Source organism: Indicator indicator, chromosome 3 (assembly GCF_027791375.1).
Source record: "Indicator indicator isolate 239-I01 chromosome 3, UM_Iind_1.1, whole genome shotgun sequence".
NCBI classification, from domain to species: Eukaryota; Metazoa; Chordata; class Aves; order Piciformes; family Indicatoridae; genus Indicator; species Indicator indicator.
In genome coordinates this window covers 11580310-11600220 of record NC_072012.1, presented here as the reverse complement: position 1 = coordinate 11600220, position 19911 = coordinate 11580310, and the positions used below count along the sequence as shown (strand labels likewise).

Below are 19911 nucleotides of genomic sequence, written 5' to 3'. Positions count from 1 at the left end.
GCCCCTTGTATTGTCACTGGGCACCACTGAAAAGAATCTAGACCCATCCTCTTGGCAACTGCCATTTAGATATTGATGGGCATTTAGAAGATCCCCTCTTGGTCTGCTCCTCTATGGGCTGTACAGCCCTAGGTTTCTCAGCCTTTCCTTCTCACAGAGATGTTCCAGGCCCCTCAGCATCTTTTTAGCCTCTGTTCATAAATTAATTTTTAAGGAGGAAACTGCCCAGAGCAGAAAAGGAGGCATTTTGGGCAATACCTCACAAATCATGATAGTGAGACATTAAACTCATTGTGGTTTTAGTGCTTAGCAATCTGCTGCCTAATATTAATACTTATGGCTTAAACGTGTTGTTTTCCTTGCCAAAACTTTTCCTCCTCAGTTGAAGGGGAAGCAGCCCCATTCTGTATGCAATCAATATATGTCAAATGTCAGTGTCTGTGGATGGGTTTATTTTCTCTTCTAAAATGACAGAGGCAGCCTCATGCAAGGTCTTACAAAAAGATAAATCTGTGCTTACTAATTCATTTCTCTTGCTCTTCTACAAAAACTTGTGTTGATCAGAGAAGTAGACAGCAAGCTCCAGAAGAGACATGAGTGTGGGCAATTAGGTTTTAAACCTCCTTAGCATGAAGCATTTGATCCAAACTTCTCCATACCAAGAAGTGAATCTCTCGTGGCTGATGTAGCTACTAATTATTGCTAAGGTTTTGTGTTGTGGTTTTCCTTACATGCAAAAACCTCTGTATAGTTAATAACATAGAGAAGATAAGAGGACTGGAAAAGTGTCACAGTCTGACTCATCTCAGTTTGTCACACAACAGACTCGTTGAAATCAGTGGACTTGAGAACTTGCCTATCAGAATACTCAATCTGGTAAGAAATATGTGCCTTGAGTTGTTCTCCTGTCTTATGTCAGTACATCAGTGTCTTAATGTGAAGGTAATTACATAGCAAATTTTCAGAGATATTTGTAATACTGGACATGTTTTATTCATCTAGGATCACAGAATGATATAGGTTAAGAAGGGAGCTGTGGAGGTGTCTGAGGAAGCTTCTGCTCAAAGCAGAGCCACCTTCAGTGGAGGCTGCTTAGCACCTTGTCCAGCTGGGTTTGAATTTCTCCAAAGATGTTTTGCATTCACTCCAGGTAGATTTTGTTGTCTAGAGGATGTGTAAAAAGGTGTTTACTGTGCAAGTCCCACAATACAAACAATAAGTGTTGTTTTTTTCTATTTTAAAGTTTATTTCTTATGCTGTGCCCTAGTGAGGCCGTATGTGGAGGACTGGGTCCAGTTCTGGGCTCCCCACTTCAAGAGAGACAGGGAACTACTGGAGAGAGTCCAGTGGAAGCTCCAAAGATGCTGAGGGGACTTGGGAATCTGTGAAAAGGAAAGGCTGAGGGCCCTGGGGCTGTTGAGCCTGGAGAAGAGCAGACTGAGAGGGGGTCATCTCAAGGCTGATCAATATCTAAAGCATGGGGGTCAAGAGGCTGAGGCCAGACTCTTTTTGGTGGTGCCCAGTGATGGGAGAAGGGATAATGGGTACAAACTAGAACCCTGGAGGGTGCTAAGAGCTCTGGAACAGGCTGCCCAGAGAGATTGTGGAGTCTCCTTCTCTGGATAGATTCCAAACCTTCCTGGCCATTGTGATCCTGGACAACCTGCTGTGAGTGACCCTGCTTTATCAGGAAGGTTGGACTGGGTGATCTCCAGATACCCCTTCTAACCCCCATCATTTTGTGGTTTGGTGTTTTGTTGGTAAAGTTATGTTCATGCTAGCAATGAGCTGAGGCAGGAGAGGCAGAACTGAGACCTGAGATGCCTTCACTTGTTGAAGAAAATAAGTGAAGTTTAGTATGCAAATCTGATAATATTACTAAAGGATCTTGGATATTGTGAAGGATCTTGCAATGACATTGAAAGCTTTATATTGCCAGCTGTGCATCAAGATATCCAGGTTCTATTTGAATCACATGAATTGTTGAAATGGTTTGGGTTGGAAAAGACCTTAAATGTTATCTAGTCCCAACCTCCCTGCCATGGGGAGGGACACCTTCCACTAGACCAGGTTGCTGAAGGCCTCATTCAATCTGGGCTTCCAGAGAGGGGAAATCCACAACTTCCCTGAGCAACCTGTTCCAGTGTCTCACCACCCTTACTGGAAGGTATTTCTTATTAATATTCATTCTGGGAGAGAAACTGGAAGTGGTTGCAGCAGCTCATCCACCTATTTTATTTCTTTAAATACAATGTTTCTGTGTTAGATTTCTAGATGCTTTAGTGGGATTTATCTTACCTGACTTCAGATTTCTGCAGTGTAGACAACTTCTCCTCAGCTACTTGTTCACTGCGGCCTCAAGAAGTTGGTGGAGAGGAATGGATGCATAAAATACTTCATTATTATACTCCAACAGCTGGCATCTACCTTAACACAAGATGTACCAGGCCTTGGAAGTGCCTGTTTCTCTTTGTTGGTTGTGAAGACAGCCAAGGACAACCAGCTCAAAAACAGACCTCAGTCTTTCAGTGCCTAGGGCAGGCATTTATCTCGGTGGTCCTCACTTCCATGCCTCTAACTTGTCCTTAATAATACCAACACTTTCTTCTAAATCATATTTAGGAGGAGGAGCCATCAGTAGAGAGATTGAACAGAAACAGAAGCAGATACTATTTGTAATGCAATTCAGTTGCTCTGAAGTGCAACAGACTGCTTTTTAATAGGTTTTACTTTGTAATCACAATTTCATTTCTTCAATGGGATTTTAAAAATAAGTACCAAAAACCTAGACCTAGAAATATGCTGAAATTTACTACATTAGTTTTAAGCACCTACATAAATATTTCACGTCAAGCAAGTGAATCCCTTATCAGGATTAGAAATATTCTTTTCCAATCCTTTTAAAAATTTAAAGATTTTTCTTCTATGCTGCAGTAACTGATAAAACAAAAAGAGTAACTAAGGTCTCGACTCATTGGCCCTTATACCTATTACTGCTCCAATATTCAGGGAAGGTATTCACATTTAAAAGGTGCCAATAGTGTGCTTTGAATAATATATTAAAATAGTGTTCAGTGACGTGTGTTTAGTATATTTGAGATCTATAATGCAGTCAGTAGCTTTCAGTTTTGCCTTCAGTGACAACAGAACTGAATTTTGTCTCAGTTTTAGTGGAGGCCAGTAGTCACCTGGGGTGTACTCAGAAGAGCATGACCAGCAGGTCAAGGGAGGTTCTCCTTTCCATCTACTCTGCCCTAGTGAGGCCACAGCTGGAGTACTGGAGCCAGTTCAGGGCTTCTCAGTTCAAGAGAGACAGGGAACTACTGGAGAGAGTGGAGGCTTCAAAGATGCTGAGGGAACTGAAGCATCTTTTTGAGGAGGAAAGGCTGAGACCTGGGGCTGTTGAGCCTGAAGAAGAGCAGCCTGACAAGGGATCTTCTCAGTGCTGATCAACATCTAAAGGATGGGGGTCAGGAGGATGGGGCCAGCCGCTTTTCAGTGGTGCCTGGCAACAGGCACAAACTGGAAACCAGAAGGTTCCTTCTGAACATGATGGTACCCAGCAACAGAACAAGGGGCAACAGGCACAAACTGGAATCCTGAAGGTTCCTTCTGAACATGAAGAAAAACATTTTTTGAGGGTGCTAGAGCCCTGGAGCAGGCTGTCCAAAGATGTTGTGGAATCTCCTTCTCTGGAGAGATTCCAAACCTGTCTGGATCCCTTCAGCAGGGGGAGTGGGACAACTCCTACTATGCTGGAACTCAGTGGTTCTGTGATAAGACAAACCCAGACTGGCAAAATCATATCTAAAAGTCCTGAAATTAACTATAAGAATTTGACAGTCTAAGCTGCCAGGAAGACTTTTTTTTCTCTACATACTTTCTTCAGGGAGAGCTCCAGTGAGTCATTCAACCATTGTGTGTGCTGAATTCCTCTGCTGTTAAAAGGCCTAATCATAATTCTGTTAGTAATGGTTATCTGCTCTGTGAGATGTTGTGGAGGCTGTGTTAACAGCTAAGCCTTATTAATCTGAACATGTTCTTCACTTTTTGGTTCTTAGATGCTGATGTGATTATTTATCCAACTGCTTGTCTTTTTTAATTAGCAGAGTAGATAGTCATGTGGAAATTATGTAAATAGACAGATTTTAGCATGGCTTTTTCCTTTACTAATTAGAATAAAATGCAGTTCTTTCTTCACAGGAGCAGTTATCCTCTCTCTTCCCATTGATTCAGCTTTCTTTTCCATTTTCCCTTGGGCTTTTTAGGTTTAAAGAGTTGTAAGGTCTGAAGCTGGCCAGAAAGGCTTCAAAAACTGTAAATACTGCCTAGCTAGACCAAAAAAAAAAAAAAAAGCCTTTATTCTGCTTATGTTTGCAAAAAAAAAAAAAGAAAAAAGTGCAGCTCTAATGAAATGGACTCTAAGGAATTTTATGCTTTGCAAAAAGAGATCTCTACAGAAATCCTTTTTGTTCACAGAATTTTCTGTGCACCTTTTGCACAGCCTTTTGCAGCTGGAGCTGAGCTGTACCTGATTAAACAGAGGTCTAACAAAGAAGAGGAAGGGAAGAAGGAGCCTCCATGCTATTAATAACCTAATTAAACATTTAAAAGTCAGGAAAAATGTCAAGGACAGACAACTGGATTAACATTAGAGTCAGCTGGCTTATTTATTTCAATGGTTCCTAAATATTTATTAATAGAACATGAGGCTTCTAAGCTTTCGGCACAAGGTGATGCTGCTGGAAAAGTAGAGCTTGCAAGGCTATACAGCAAGAATCACGTTGAGAGGCCATCTGGGTATGTGTGGCCACTGGGACAAAGATGAGTACAGCGTCTAGCATGTTATCCCTGTTTGGAGTTCATAGCAGAAACCAGGATGTGATTGGTGAGGCCCTGAGAAATGAAACCATCTGGTGTCCAGGGGTAAATATAGGTCTTCTATCTTGTACCTTGGTTGGAAGCAATGTCAAATAATGATAGTTGAGTATGAGTTCTCAAAAGCTTGGATCAGTTCTGTCTAGATGAACTTAGCACTAAGGTGCTGAGTTTTTTCCTTTTTTAAGCATTTAATTGCATACTCTTGCTTACAGTAAATAAAAGCTGCCTTCTCTTAGGCTGTGTTAAGATCATAGAATCATAGAATTTTATCAGTTGGAAAAGACTTCTGAAATCATTGAGTCCAACCATCAACCTAAGACCACCATAGCCATTACACCATGTCCCAAAGTGCCATGTTTCCTGAACACCTCCAAGGATGGTGACTCCACCACCTCCCTGGGCAGCCTGTTCCAGTGCCTCATCACTCTTGCAGGAAAAAAAATATTCATAATATCCAAGTTAAACCTCCCCTGGTACACTTTCAGGCCATTTCTGTCGTTTTACAACCTGATACTAGGAAGAAGAGACCAACCCCCACCTCGCTCCAACCTCCTTTCAGATAGTTCTAGACAGCAGTGAGATCTCCTGTCAGCCTCCTCTTCATGCTAAAATTTACCCAAACAGCCATTTTATCATCATGAGATCTCCTTGTGTATCCTAGAGATATTTTTACAGCTAACCTGTAGTCCAAAGAAGATAGTGGTTTATTCTGTAATCAGAACTGTAAATACAACCATGACTAAAGAGGGAAGCTCTATATATTTATGTATATATATATATTCTCTTAATTTCATATGCATACCTATCTCCTAAATTTTGATTTGTATAGTGACAAGGATTTCCTTTTTCCACTAGCAACTTTAAATGCTAGAGCTCTGCTTATCGCTGCTGTCTCTCACTGCTCTTCAAGGTGAGCTGAAGATAAGTTCATCATCAAATAGCTGATTTTTTTTTTTTTTTTTTCTTGAGCAGTGTGGAATGCTGTAATATGTCATCTCAAGATGAAGATGGGGCTATTGCATAATAGGCTTTGTGACAGGATTCTCAGTACTGAAGTGAACTCTGTTCTTCATGAATCTTGTGTTCCATCTTCAGAGCTTTATCAACAGCTTATGTGCTTTCATTTTTTCTTAGAGCTCAAACCAGATTGAGAAGATAACTGGCTTGGACAGCTTGAAAACCCTACAGAAGCTGGACCTATCTAGGAATAAAATAACTAGTCTACAAGGCTTGGAGGCACATGGCCTACTAGAGGTGATCAGCCTGGAGGACAACCAGGTACGGAACTTACTGTTGATCTCAGTTTTCCCTAAGAACATATAATTATTTTTGGTCTTTCTAAAATTCAGCCCATTTGAGGCTTAATCAAGAAAACTTAAAACACTGCAAGTAATTAACGGGTCCAGTCTTGCTCAACATGTTCTGTAATGGCCTGTATGAAGGGACAAAGTGGACACTCAGCAAGTTGGTTGATGATGCAAAATGGGAAGGAGTGTCTGGCACCCTGTCAGGGTGTGCTACCGTTTAGTGGGACCTGTACAGGCTGGAGACTTGGGTGGACAGGAACCTCATAAGGTTCAACAAGCGTAGGGTCCTGCGCCTGGGGAGGAATAAACCCCTGCACCAGTACAGGTGAAGGGATGACCTGCTGGGAAGCAGCTTTGCAGTAAAGGACCTGGGAGTGCTGGTGGACAAGTTCACCATGGGCCAGCAATTTGCTGTCATGGCTGAGAACACAAATGATCTCCTGGAGTGGATTAAGAAGGTGACTAGCAGGTCAAGGGAGTTTCTCCTCCCCCTTGACTCTGCCCTGGTGAGGGCACATCTGGAGTACTGGGTCCAGTTCTGGGCTTCCCCAGTTCAAGAGACACAGGGAACTACTTGAGAGAGTCTAGTGAAGGTTATGAAGATGCTGAGGGGCCTGGAGCATCAGTCCTATGAAGCAAACCTGAGAGACCTGGAGCTGTTCAGCCTGGAGAAGAGCAGCTTGAGAAGGGATCTTCTAAATGCTGATCAGTACCTAAAGAGTGGGAGTCAAGAGACTGAGGCCAGACTATTTTCCATAGTGCCCAGTGACAAGACAAGGGACAACAGGCACAAACTGGAATATAGGAAGTTCCACCTAAACATTAGGAAAAACTTTGCTGTGAGGGTGCTGGAGCACTGGACCAGGCTACCCAGAGAGGTTGTGCAGTCTCCTTCTCTGGAGAGATTCTAGGGCAGCCTGCTGTGGGTGATTGTGTTTTAGCAAGATTGGATGCTCTCCAGAAGTCATTTCCAACCCACACTATAATGTGATTCTGTAGTACTGGAGAAGATGACATTTTTTCCTTTGGTGTTTCACTCCAATGCTGCTTCACATGTAGATTGGTAGTGTACTCCTCAGGCCTTCTTTAGTATCTCTAGACGTACCTCTTTACCTAGGTACCACTGCTGTAGACTTTAGTGTCATTGTACAGAAAGAACCAACAGTGCTCCCTGAGTGCATAAGATAAGGGTGAGTATGGGGAGGGTTCAGCTTGATTATTTCTGAGGATCTTTGCTTACATCACAGCTTCTCTACTGCCAGACCTCAGGAGGGTTTGCTAATACAAAATCACAGAATCATAGAATTGTTAGGGTTGCAAGTGACCATCTAGTTCTAACCCCCCTGCTGTGGACAGGGACACCTCACACTGGATCAGGTTGCTGAGAGCCACATCTAGGCTGGATGGGGCTCTCAGCCCAGTTTTATGACCTCAGATTCTTCTGAGCTCTCAGCTGGAAACTTCATGTCAGGTAGAGCTGCAGGTACACTATGCTAAAGCAGCTGTTGTTATGCACCAGAATTTCAGTGGCAGTACAATGGTACAGTCTGACTGGTTTGTATTTAAATTTTGAAACCAAATTCCATGTATGCATGCTCTTTTGATACTGAGCATCCAGGGATCATCAATCCTGAATCATTTTGGTTGCACAGACACAGGATTACACAGAATGGTAGGGGTTAGAAGGTACCTCTGGAGATCATAGAGTCCAACCTCCCTGCCAAGGCAGGTTCACCTAAAGAAGGTCACACAGGAACACATCCAGGCAGGTTTTGAATCTCTCCAGAGGTGGAGACTCCACCAGCTCTCTGATATCAAAGACACATCTACAGGTGAAAAAAGATCACTAAAGAAAATAAGAAATAAAAATACAAACCAGGAATTGAACATTTTCAGTTATTTTCCCCCACCTGCAAGATACACTTAGAGGATTAATGCAAGGCACTATGAATTCTTTTCTTCACACTGTGTTCAGGTTGACATTTAAAGGTACATCAATTGCACAAGACAGGAAGGTAACGAATAGTATGGTTGCTATTAACATTAATAACACCAATTCCATTGCCTCGTATAGTTTCCACTGTTCTTTATGGCAGGGAAAAGCTATTAATTTTACCTCATCAAAATGTGCCTCTCTTAATGATGTTATTGAAACTGTTTAATGAGTCAGCTTTTCCTCCTGAAGAATAATTTGAAGTCAATTTTCATTCAATAACAAAGATCTGAGTGGCATCAGCTTACTACCACCCAGAATGATCTTAAAAGCTTGATTTTTCTAAATTGGGCACCACAGATTTGTCTTCAAACCAGTTTCCTATCTCTGGTCACTGATTTTCAAATATTAATGGTTGACATTCCGTGATTTATTTAGGAAATTCACCCAAATGACATTTAACTTGGTCAAAACTGGTCTGTAGTGGGCCTCTTGTCTCAAAATGAATATTCCGTAATGTGGCAGTTTAGGCTGGGTGCCCCCTGCCACTGCCGCATGAGATACACCTCTGGTGTCCTGGGTGCCCACCCACAGGGGTGGACACAGGAAACGACGTATTTCTACCCATAAATCCTGCACCCTATAAGGCCATCTGCAGAGTCATTCTCTTCCTCTTTCTTCCCTCTCTGCTCCCCTGGGAGATGTCCTCTCTTATCGGGTAATGCCGGGGGAGTATCCTCAAGGCCTCTTAGGCCTGACTAGGCCTAATGCCAGGAGGAGAATGGAGGGGAGGGGGGCAATCTCAGACCTGGCCAGCCTGAGATTTGCCTAGCAGCGGGAGGGGGAAGAAAGAGCCCTGGGGGGTTTGGGTTTACCCTCAGGTGGGAAGAAGGAAAGGATTGGGAAGCTTTGGGAATTCTGTGAGGGGTTCTGTAGGCTTTGGGATACTCTTTGTCACTATGCTTTGTAGTTCTCTGTAGCTTCACCAATTGCTTTTCCATTTAAACTTTCCATCACTCTCCAATCCGTTTGTGTGAGTCTCATTCTTTTGTCCCTTTCGGGGCAAGAGAGGATCTGTGTCTGGCCCCAAACCAGCACACATAACCTATAGATTAAGTTTGTGTTTTTAGATACTTGATATAAGCTGTTTATAAGTTAGGGATAGAATCAGAAGATTCTAGTTTCAGTCTTTCAGCACTAAATGAGAATCAGGTATCCTATCAAGGGTTAGGGCTGGGCTGGCCACTAGAGGAGTGACAGATTCTCTAGAAAGCCCTCTGCCTTCCCAAAGGGGAAGAGGAGAGGAATAGGGGTGAGAGACTGATGGGAAAAAACTAAACCAACAACTTTAGTGAAAATATTGACAATAAATTTAAATAGATGAAAATAGGTACAAAACCAAAATGGAACCCAACCCCTGATGGCAATGATATCATCATTACTACCAATGGTCAGGGTAGGCACTAGGGAAGTCCCTGTCTGGACTCAGCAGTGGATGGAAACCAGATTCAGGAGCTGGATTCTGGAACTGGAGTCAGGAACACACCGATTGGGATCGAAGACAGAATGGACAGAATTCTCCTCAGAGGCTGAAGAGGCTTGACCCTGTTGATCCCTCAGCTTTATCCTGAAGATGACATCCATGGCATGGAATCCCTTGTTGGACAGTTTAGGGTTACCTGTCCTGTCTGCTCCTCCCCCCAAGTGCCATCTCTGGCTTACTGCACCCCACCATGGGACACAAGATGTGGCAGTGCCCTTGGTCTGCACAGGAGCAAGCCTAAGCAAGAGCCTTTCTGCAGCCCAGTCCTTGGCAGTGACTCTCCCCATCAGTGTTATCATTGCTAGAAGCAGCCACTGTGCAAACCTGCCCTGAACTTCAGCAAGTGCAGCTCCTGAGAGGAGCCTGAGCTGAGAAGTCAAAACACTGACCAGAAATAGTTCTGCTCTAGCTCAAACCAGGACGTAAGTTAGGAATAGAATCTGAAGTCTGTCATCGGTGGAGGAAAAACCAGGTATCCTTAAGAGACAATTCATCCCAGCCTGCCATGAATCAGATGACCTCTGCAGCTGCCTCTCTCCACTGATTGTAAAGTAAGGTTAAGTGACTGACCTGAGCTCACTTAACAGATGGTGAAACGAGATGACATGAGTTCCATTTGACCTATTTTGTTTTAATTCAGAGCCTCACAACTGCTCTCTCAAGGTCTAGCATAAGTACCTCTAGCATGACTTTGTTTTGGGCTCACAAACTTTGATTAATCCCATGTAACATCTATTGCTTATCTGATGCACTTGAGTGCAGCCAACCCAGGATTCATTTGTGGATAGAGTGTAAGTGGAAGACATCACCTTCTGGATACAGGCAGTCAAGGACAACTGCGGTGATGCTTTTCAGTCAAGTGCTGTAGCTTCACAGAATCACAGCATGGTTTGGGTTGGAAGGGACCTTTAAAGGTCATCTAGTCCAACCGCCCCACAGTGAGGAGGAACATCTTCAACTAGAGCAGCTTGCTCAGAGCCACATCCAACCAGACCTGGAATGCTTCCAGGGATGGGGGACTGGGCAACCTGGGCCAATGTCTCACCACCCTCAGCATAAAAAAAATTCTTCCTTATTTCTAGGGTAAGGTTCAAAAAGATGAACTTGAGCTCCAGTAAAAAACAGCTCTTCTTGGAAATATTTTTTTTTTTTTGCTAGTCAACTGAAGCATAAATACAACTGCAGAATTGCCTCACTTAAGCTCATCAGCCACATAAAAGCTAAATGTGTTAGGGCTTGACATTTGAAAGAACTGGTAAAACGCAGGTGGTTTGAAATTGCTGTCTGTATTATACTTGTTCTCCAGCTAGCATCCAAGTTGTCTGCCTTTTGTGACTAGAAGTGCTTTATTGAATGCAGTTAACATGTATACCCATTTTGAAGCATAATGATTTTATTTTTAATGCCCAGATTTTAAGAGCAGGGTTTAAAATACTTTTTTTTAAATTTATTTTTACCCCTAGTTATCATGGATTCTGTTCCTGCTGATTTGTGCTCTGTTTCTGTCACTAATTAGATTGCTGAGCTGCATGAACTTGAATACATTGAAGAGCTGCCTCTCCTCGGAGTTTTAAATCTTCTAAAAAATCCTCTGCAGGTAAGAAAGAACCAAAGAGGAAGCCAGGAAAAAAAAGAAACCACACCCAACCTAGAACTGCTGTTGTGGATGACATCAGAATCCATTTAGCCCCAGTTCCCATCTCTGAGAGTGGCCAGGCCGTTTCAGAAAGAAAATGAGTACAAGAAATAATGAGTGATGAATTCCTTGGTGTGGTTACCCACTTTTTGGCTGGGAACATTCTCTGAACCTAAACTACATATTAATCATGTTGTTTAATATCCTTGTGGTAAACCCATGAATTTTATTAATTCCATTTGTGAACTCAAAGTTTGCCATGATTTTTGTTTGGGAAAAGATTCCCTTTTGGTTTGCTTGGAAGGTCTGTACTCAACTGTCCCTGGGAAAAGCTCAAAGGCATTTAATAATGCCTCTGTTATAAACATATGTCTCTGATATCTGTATCTTCTTTAAGATTTACCCATTTCTCATTTGTGACTCTCATAATATTACTCAATTAATGAATTAAACATCCCTTTCATCAACAACATTGACGTTTGCACAATGACAGAAATTCTGGCTTGGCCTCTGCATTTGTCCTGAGTGATCCAAGATGGTTCTATACTGACTTCTGGGATTCCTAAATTATGTGTGAATTTTACAGTGATTTCCAATGTCACAAAGAAGTAAAATGTTCAGGGTTTAACTTTGTCTTCCTGTAACTGCCAGTTTTGTATTTGCTTTTCTGAGAATGGTCTGTTGTGGCAGACAATGAAATTAGCATGAAAAAATACCTGAAATAGACTAGCCCTAGTCCTCTGTAGTCTGATAGCCTTTTTCTGTTTAGATGTCCTTCCCCTAAGGAAAGTCTGATCATATTCCTTTCAATTACTGTTTTAATACCTTATACATGCAATAGTCATCTTAAGACAGCTGTCTGAATTTCAGTGGCTCTAACAGGACCTTACTGCTTTTAAAACTAGGAAGCTTGATGAATTTGTCAGTATCAGCTTTTTCATTTGACTTTTAATTACTCTCTTTTATGGTTTAAGACTTAAAAGCCTGTATGATGAGGAATCTGTAATGCAAATTCACTTTTAAAGTTCATGTAGTACTACTAAAGTCAGGAAGTATTACAGAGAAACCCAGCATAGTGGGGGTTAGAAGGCATTTCTGGAGTTCATCTAATTCAAGCACCCAGCTAAAGCAGGGGCACCACAGCAGGCTCCCCAGGATCACAACATCCAGAAGGGTTTGGAATCTCTCTGGAGAAGGAGACTCCACAACCTCTCTGGGCAGCCTGCTCCAGAGATGCAGGACCCTTCTAGGAAGGTTTTGCAACATGTTTAGGTAGAACTTCCTGTGTTACAGTTTGGGCTTCTTGCCCCTTGTCCTGTCACAGGACACCTCTGAAAAGAGTCTGGCACCATCCTCTTGACCCCTGCCCTTTAGATATTACCAAACATTGAGAAGATCCCCTCTCAGGCTGCTCTTCTCCAGGCTCAATTCCTCACAGAGATGCTCCAGCTCTCTTAATATCTTTATAGCCTTCCACTGGCTTCCTTCCATTAGTTCCCTGTCTCTCTTGAGCTGGGGAGCCCAGACTGGACACAGTCCTCTGGATGTGGCCTCCGTAGGGCAGAGGGGGAGGAGAACCTCCATTGACATGCTGGTAACACTCTTCTGAATTCATCTTAGGAGACCAATCATTGGTCTTCTCAGCCATGAGGGCAAACTGCTGGCTCATGGTGAACTTGTCAACTAGTACTCCCAGGTCCTTCTCTACAGATCTGCTTTCCAGCAGGTCAGCCCCTCACCTGTACTGGTACAGGGGTTATTCCTCCCCATGTGCAGGACCCTACATGTGCCCCTGTTGAACTTCTTGTCCACTCATCTAACCCACACTTCGTAAGCTTCACTGTGAGGATGTCGTGGGAGACAGTGTCCAAGCCTTTCTGAAGCTGAGGTAGACAACATCCATAGCTCTCTCCTCATCCACCAGCCTGTCATGTCATCATAGAAGGCTGACTGGTCAAGCATGACTTCTGCTTTGTGAATCCATGCTGACTACTCCCGATAATATTCTATGAACCATAGCTCATTACATAATCCCAGTCTAGATAATGCTTCTAGTTCCCAACAGTCCTTGGTGTTCTGGTGGCTGTGGTGGTGATGGTTTAGTTCCCATTTTAACCTTTTGAACAATGTAGTTGTAGATGTTTGAACAACCCTTGGTGTTTTAGCTGCAGAAGCTAAACTTGTGATGGAAAAATCTATTTGTGCAGTGTATTGACATCCTTCAGGGTAAAAAGCTTTTTATGTAGCAATGTATTAAGGCAAATTTAATTTCAACTGACTGAATTTAAATATAAGATTGATGAAGTTAAGTACTTTACGTCAAAATGGAAACTTTGTCCTTCAGGAGCAAACAGATTATTGGCTCTCAGTGATTTTCACGTTGCTCCGACTAACAGAACTGGATCTCAAGAAGATTTCCGTGGAAGAAAAGGTATGTAGACATCATAGAATCATTTGTGTTGGAGAAGACCCTTAAGGTCATAGAATGGTAGGGGTTGGAAGGGACCTCCGCAGATCATAGAGTCCAAGCCCCCTGCCAGAGCAGGATCACCTGGGGCAGGTCACACAGAAACACATCCAGATAGGTCTTGAAAGTCTCTAGAGAAGGAGACTCTACATCTCAGGGTAGCCTGGTCCAGTGCTCCATCACTCTCCCACTGAAGAGGTTTTTCCTCATGTTGAAGTGAAGCTTCTGGTGTTCTTGTTTGAATCCCTTGCCCCTTGTTCTATCACAGTATACAACTGAAAAGAGACTAGTACCTTCTTCTTGACATGAGATCATTGAGTCCAACCATTATCCAACTCTACCAAGTCTGGTGCTAAACCATTGTGCCCAGCACCACATTTACACAGCTTTTAAATCACTGCAGGGATGCAGACTCCACCACTGCCCTCGGCACCTTGTGCCAGGTTTTTACAACCCTCAAGGGGAAGAAGTTGTTCCTCATGCCCAACCTAAACTTCCCCTGGCACAATGTGAGGCCATTTCCTCTTGTTCTGTTGCTTGCTTGTTAGGAGAAGAGCTCTGGCTGGCTCCAACCTCTTTTCGGGGAGTTGCAGAGAGCCAGAAAGTCTTCTTTTCTGCAGGCTACACAACCCCAGTTCCCTCAGCTGTTCCTCATAAGACCTGTTCTCCCCATCATACCATTCTGGATTTTTTCTAAGTACAGAGTATTAAACCCTGTGCATGCACATGTAGCTTTGTAGTCACGTGGCTGTGACAAATTTCCCATGCTTCAGCTTCCAAGACAGGCTAGAAGTCAGAGACTTGTGTTTAAATCCAGAGCAGCTGTAGTATGTAAAAATGCAAAGCTTACCTAAAAGCTTTGTTCAGTGAAGAAATTTACTTAGCAGCCCTTGTTACTCAGCTAATGAATCTAAGCAGGCAGCTGCAGTCATGAAATACTCAAGAGATAACAACTGTGCTGCTTCTAAAATACCATTGTTGGGATTTTTTTAGTGTTGTGTAGAGCAAAGTGAACTCTGAAATTCAGTTACAGTCATGCTTATATTTCCTGTTCTACTCCACACAGATTTCACTGTAAATTTTTCTTCCCCCCCAAATCCTGCTCAGACTGCTGAGAGTAACTTTCTGTTGTAACAGAACATTTCCCTCTTGTGCTGCTGTTACTGTAATTTGGCTGCTGCGTGTGGTATTTTTAGGGTCCAAGCCATGCTAGGTCTGTTAGGATTAGCAGCTGCCAATTTGGGTTAGATTTCAGGGCATTGTCCTTCAAAAATGATCCTTGCAGGACATTACCCCTAACTTTAGCCACATAAGTACTGGGACTCTTTTTTAATGGCAGGTTCTTTCTATCACGAACACAAAGAGAGGATGACACCAGAGTGTCCTTTACCACACCTATCTGAGATATTGATCTTACTTTCAGTCTGTTGTGGAAATCTATTTTCCATCCAATAAAATGTTGAACATAAAAAGAAAATAAGTTTTGAACAAAATTAATTTTTACTTCTCTGTGGATGGTAAAAGTTAGCCTGGATGACTGGTGTAGACGAGCACTTAACTTTTGCAAGGTTAATGTTACTTCAGAAAATACTCTCTCCAGGTTGTTTTAGGACATCTACTTTAGCCTTATAAACTCTCTTGTCAAATTGAATTTGGAGGCACTAGCTCCTCTGTCTCACTAACACACAAAATGGATATACAGAAATGGTGTCATTTAGATCAGAAATGTGGTTTTGAAAAGTCCCAGCTGCCCAACTTCATAGAATCCCAGCATGGTGGGGGTTGAAAGGCAGCACTGGAGATCATCTGTTCCAATCCTCCTGCTAAAGCAGGGTCACCCACAACAGGTTGCCCAAGATCACAATGTCCAGGCAAGTTTGGAGTATCTCCAGAGAAGGAGAGTCCACAGCCTCTCTCAGCAGCCTGCTGCAGGGCTCCACCACCCTCACAGGAAAGAAGTTCTTTCTTATGTTCCAGTTTATGCCCCTTGCTTTTTGTCCTGTCATGGGGCAACACTGAAAAAAAAGTCTGGCTTCATTGTCTTGCCCACCACCCTTTAGCTCATGCTGAGCATTGAGAAGATCCCCTCTCAGGCTGCTCTTCTGCAGGTGTCTCAGCCTTTCCTCCTCACAGAGATGCTGCAGGCCCTCAGCGTCTTTGTAGCCTCCACTGGTCTCTCTCCAGTAGTTTCCTGTCTCTCTTGAACTGGAACTTACGTTGTTTGAATTTCTTTGTGGAATATTCTTGCTGTGTATGAACTAGGCTTCTTTTGGACTAACCTTAACCAGAAGATGTGCACCAGGATGCAACTAAGCGTGCTCCTAGCCACCAACTCAGACCAAAGGACTTCAACTAGACCTGGAGTGAAAGCATAGAATGATTTGTGTTGGAAAGGACTTTTAAAAGTCATTTAGTCCAATCAACCTGCAGGAAGCAGGGACACCATGAAATGAGGGCTCTTCTCTCACTTCTCCCAAAGTAATGTGGACACTGCATCCCAAGTACTGATGATTTTGCTCTAAAGATCCCCTGGTTTTGCACCATACTCCTAACTAATACAGGCATGGCTGATTGCAGCAGTATTTTGCAGCAGTGTTGGCTACTGGAAATTTGATGGTGTGCATGGAATAACGCATCAGTTCTTAATCTCTTTCTGAGTGGGTAGCATTAATAAGACCAAAAAAATAGACATCTCATTAGTGGTCAGTACCCTCAATAGAGCTTTCAAGAGAATGGATGGAGGGAATCCTTGGAGTTTTGAGTGCTCCTCCTCCCAGGAAAGACAGAAATGCCTTGTCAGGAGAAAATTGCACTTTGCTGACTTTGTTAATGCCCATTCTGTTTCTCTTCTGATGAATAAACGAATGGGTTCAATCCCTAAGGATTGTAGTTTGGCATCTTCCCCCACCACTGAGAGGATGCAAATTAATGGATAATTAAAACCTAAGCAGAATTACTTTGCATCTTATGTGGCGTCCTGTTTTCTTTCCAGTAAAAGGTTGGATATATTAAAGATGGTGAGCTATGTCTGGCTGCCTTCCATCCATCTACCCAATTGTGCTTAAATCTGGAAAGATTTATGTAGCAGAGTGCTAACAGACCAGCCAAACACAAAGACTGACCCTCATAAATACAAAGCCAGCATTATTCACAGTGATCTGCAAGGCATATTGCAGCTGGAAACAATTACATCACGCCTCTGCTTTCTTTTAACCCTAAACTGTGGGAAACAGGTTGCTGCTGTGAATAAATATGATCCTCCTCCAGAAGTTGTGGCTGCCAGAGATCATATGACTCAAGTTATGTACAACATGCTGCAGCCCCAGAGAATCTTGGACAGGTAAGTTTACCTCCACTTCACATCTCCTCCTGAGGGTGGCACTCAAGGAAAGCAGAATCTGTTGTTATATTTAGAAGGACATTTTTCTGCCCCTCTCCCACCTCTATATTAATCTAGCCAAGAGGAGAAGTTCTGTAGTATTCTGTTGGCTGGCTGGGAATTAGGCAAATCTTATTTGGTTGAAATTGATTATGAAATGAAGTTAGTCATTCACCTCTAAAGTCTGAGACAGATTGTCCACAGCTCCGTTTCTTTTAAACAATCTGTTGCAACAGATGGCCATATGCACTACAAACGAAAGATGCAAATTTCCTATCAATACCCAAAGGCAATTTAGAAATCTCTAGAGGCAGGAGAGAGCTGTAAAACACATCTTCTTCCTATTCTGCTTATTCCACTTCACACTATTGCTGTCCCACTGTGAACAAAATGACTGTGTTCTGTGGCTTTGGGGCATGTTTTATATTCATTAGGTGAAATTTTCAAGCTTTTGCTTAGGAAAGTCCAGCTACTTGGGCTTTTTGGGAGGAGGTGATGCTGCTATTGCCATGCCAGGTGACTGCTTTCAGTTTTATTTCTCATCTAGAAAGTGGAAAGGGCTACACTTTGCTGCTCTGCAGATGCGTCATGATATTTGCTTGATGAACACTTGGAAAGTGCTTTGGCATACTCTGATAGAAGATATTTATTATTGTGTTTCCTACAATGAGCACTAGGATCAACTTTTGTACCCCATACCTTGCTTTAGCACTATTTTGGATGTGGAACCGTAGAATCATTTTGGCTGGAAAAGACCTCTAAGATCATTGAGTCCAACCCAACAGTTCCAGGTCACCACTAAACCATGTGCCTCAGCACCATTCCTTTGCAATCCCTTCAGGGATGAGGACTCCACCACTTCCCTGGGCAGCCTGGTCCAGGCCTTGACAACCCTTTTAAGGAACAAATTTTTCCTAATGTCCAACTTAAATCATCCATAGTGCAACACAACATCGTAATTTATAACCTGATTTAAGATCCATGATTTAGGAAGTCAGAAATTTATATTTTCAGAATATCTTTATTTTGAGTCTTCTGTTTTCTGGGCCTGACAGTGAAAGACAGGAGCTATCCCAGCACTGATGACAGCTCTGAGAATTCTTAACAACCTGTGGAGAAAAAAAAAAAAAAAAAGCCAAAGATTTATTTACTATTTTTCAGGGTTGGAGATTTCTTAAACTTAAAAAGCATGATAGTTTTTACCTAAAGGCATGGATTTCTTCCAATGCAGACATAGACTGTATTTAAATATTTGTTTCCTGGGTTGTGTTTGTGCATTGTCATTGCTGGAAAGAAACAATTCTGTCTTCTGTCATTGGTATTGTACACACAAACTGATCAGCATGCAGACCAGCAGCTATGGCACTGACCAAAATTGTTAATGATGCTTTGAATGTTTGCCTGTGCTCAGCTGGAAAGCTCACAACAGAGTCGTTAATGAAATCTTCCTAATGATGATGTGTTACAGTCTTCTACGCTCTGAAATGTTTCTTGGAACCAGATTGGTCTAGTTCATTTGCATCTATCTTTTTAGATGAGATTATAATTAAATTCATTTTAGTAATATCTCTATTAATGTGTTCCTGTGGAACCTGCTCTGGGTCACCCTGCTATAGCAGGGGGTTAGACTAGTTGATCCCCAGAGGACCCTTCCAACCCCCACCATGCTGGGATTCTACAAAAAATAAAACCTGAAAACAAAGCAAATGTTACAGTATTGTACACTCTGCAGTCAGAAAACATCAGCATTAATTTTTTTATGCCCTTCCCTCTCACTGGGTGTCTTGTGATCTTTAATTGCATGGTAACACACCACTGAACAAGAAACAATCATCCCTGTAAGTGTTTAAGACCAGGCTGGATGAGGCTTTGAGCAACCTGCTCTAGTGGGAGGAGTCCCTGCCCGTGGCAGCAGGGGTTGGAACTGGATGATCTTGAAGGTCTCTTCCAACTCAAACCATTTTATGAACACTGAGGTGTTGGAGCACATCCAGAGAAGGACAACAAAGTTGGTGAAGGGTGTGGAGAGCAGGTCTTGTTGAGGAGTGGCTGAGAGAACCGGGGTTGTTCAGCCTGGAGAAAAGGAGGCTGAGGGAAGACTTCTCACTTTACAACTACCTGAAAGATTTGAGAGGTGGTGGTCAGCATCTCCTCCCTAGTAACAAGCGACAGAACAAGAGGAAACAGCCTGAAGTTGCACTAGGGGAGGTTTAGGTTGGATATTAGAAGAAACTCCTTCACTGAAAAGATTCTCGAACACTGGAACAAGCTTCCCAGAAAGGTGGCTGAATCCTCATCCCTGGAGGTGTTTAAAAGACACAGATGGAATCATAGAATGTTAGTGGTTGGAAGGACTTCTGGAGCTCATCAAGTCCAATCCCCCTACTAATGCATGTACACCTAGTTGAGGTTGCAATCTAGTGCTGAGGGACATGGATTAGCAGCAGGTGTGGTAGAGTTAGGTAATGGCTGGACTCAGTGATCTTAAAGGTCTTTTCCAACCCAAAGATTCTATGATTCTATGTTATGGGTATTTTTTCCCCTACTAGAAATGCAAGTGACATTTCCAAAGGTAGTTTGATCATGGTTATATCTGCTGCCTGGGGAGCAGAAATCTAATAATGGAGGGACTCTTCAGTCTGTTGGGCAAGTACATGATGAGATTTGGTATCTGGCTGGTGAGGATAAATTAATTCAGCAAAGAAATAGAGCATGATTATTTTTAACAATGGAAGTAATTAACTATTGGAACAATTTACCAGGAG

The 19911-nt window shown here is 42.6% G+C and overlaps 1 protein-coding gene across 1 annotated transcript in view; it reads left to right on the top strand.

Annotated features, from left to right (window-relative positions):
• Positions 1 to 19911, top strand: part of LRGUK (leucine rich repeats and guanylate kinase domain containing) — a 66644-nt gene that overhangs the window by 7898 nt on the left and 38835 nt on the right. The window contains exons 6-10 of the mRNA XM_054399768.1: positions 752 to 876; positions 6016 to 6159; positions 11181 to 11261; positions 13645 to 13731; positions 17001 to 17107. Coding sequence (XP_054255743.1) covers positions 752 to 876; positions 6016 to 6159; positions 11181 to 11261; positions 13645 to 13731; positions 17001 to 17107 — 544 coding nt within the window. The remainder of the gene's footprint in view (positions 1 to 751; positions 877 to 6015; positions 6160 to 11180; positions 11262 to 13644; positions 13732 to 17000; positions 17108 to 19911) is intronic.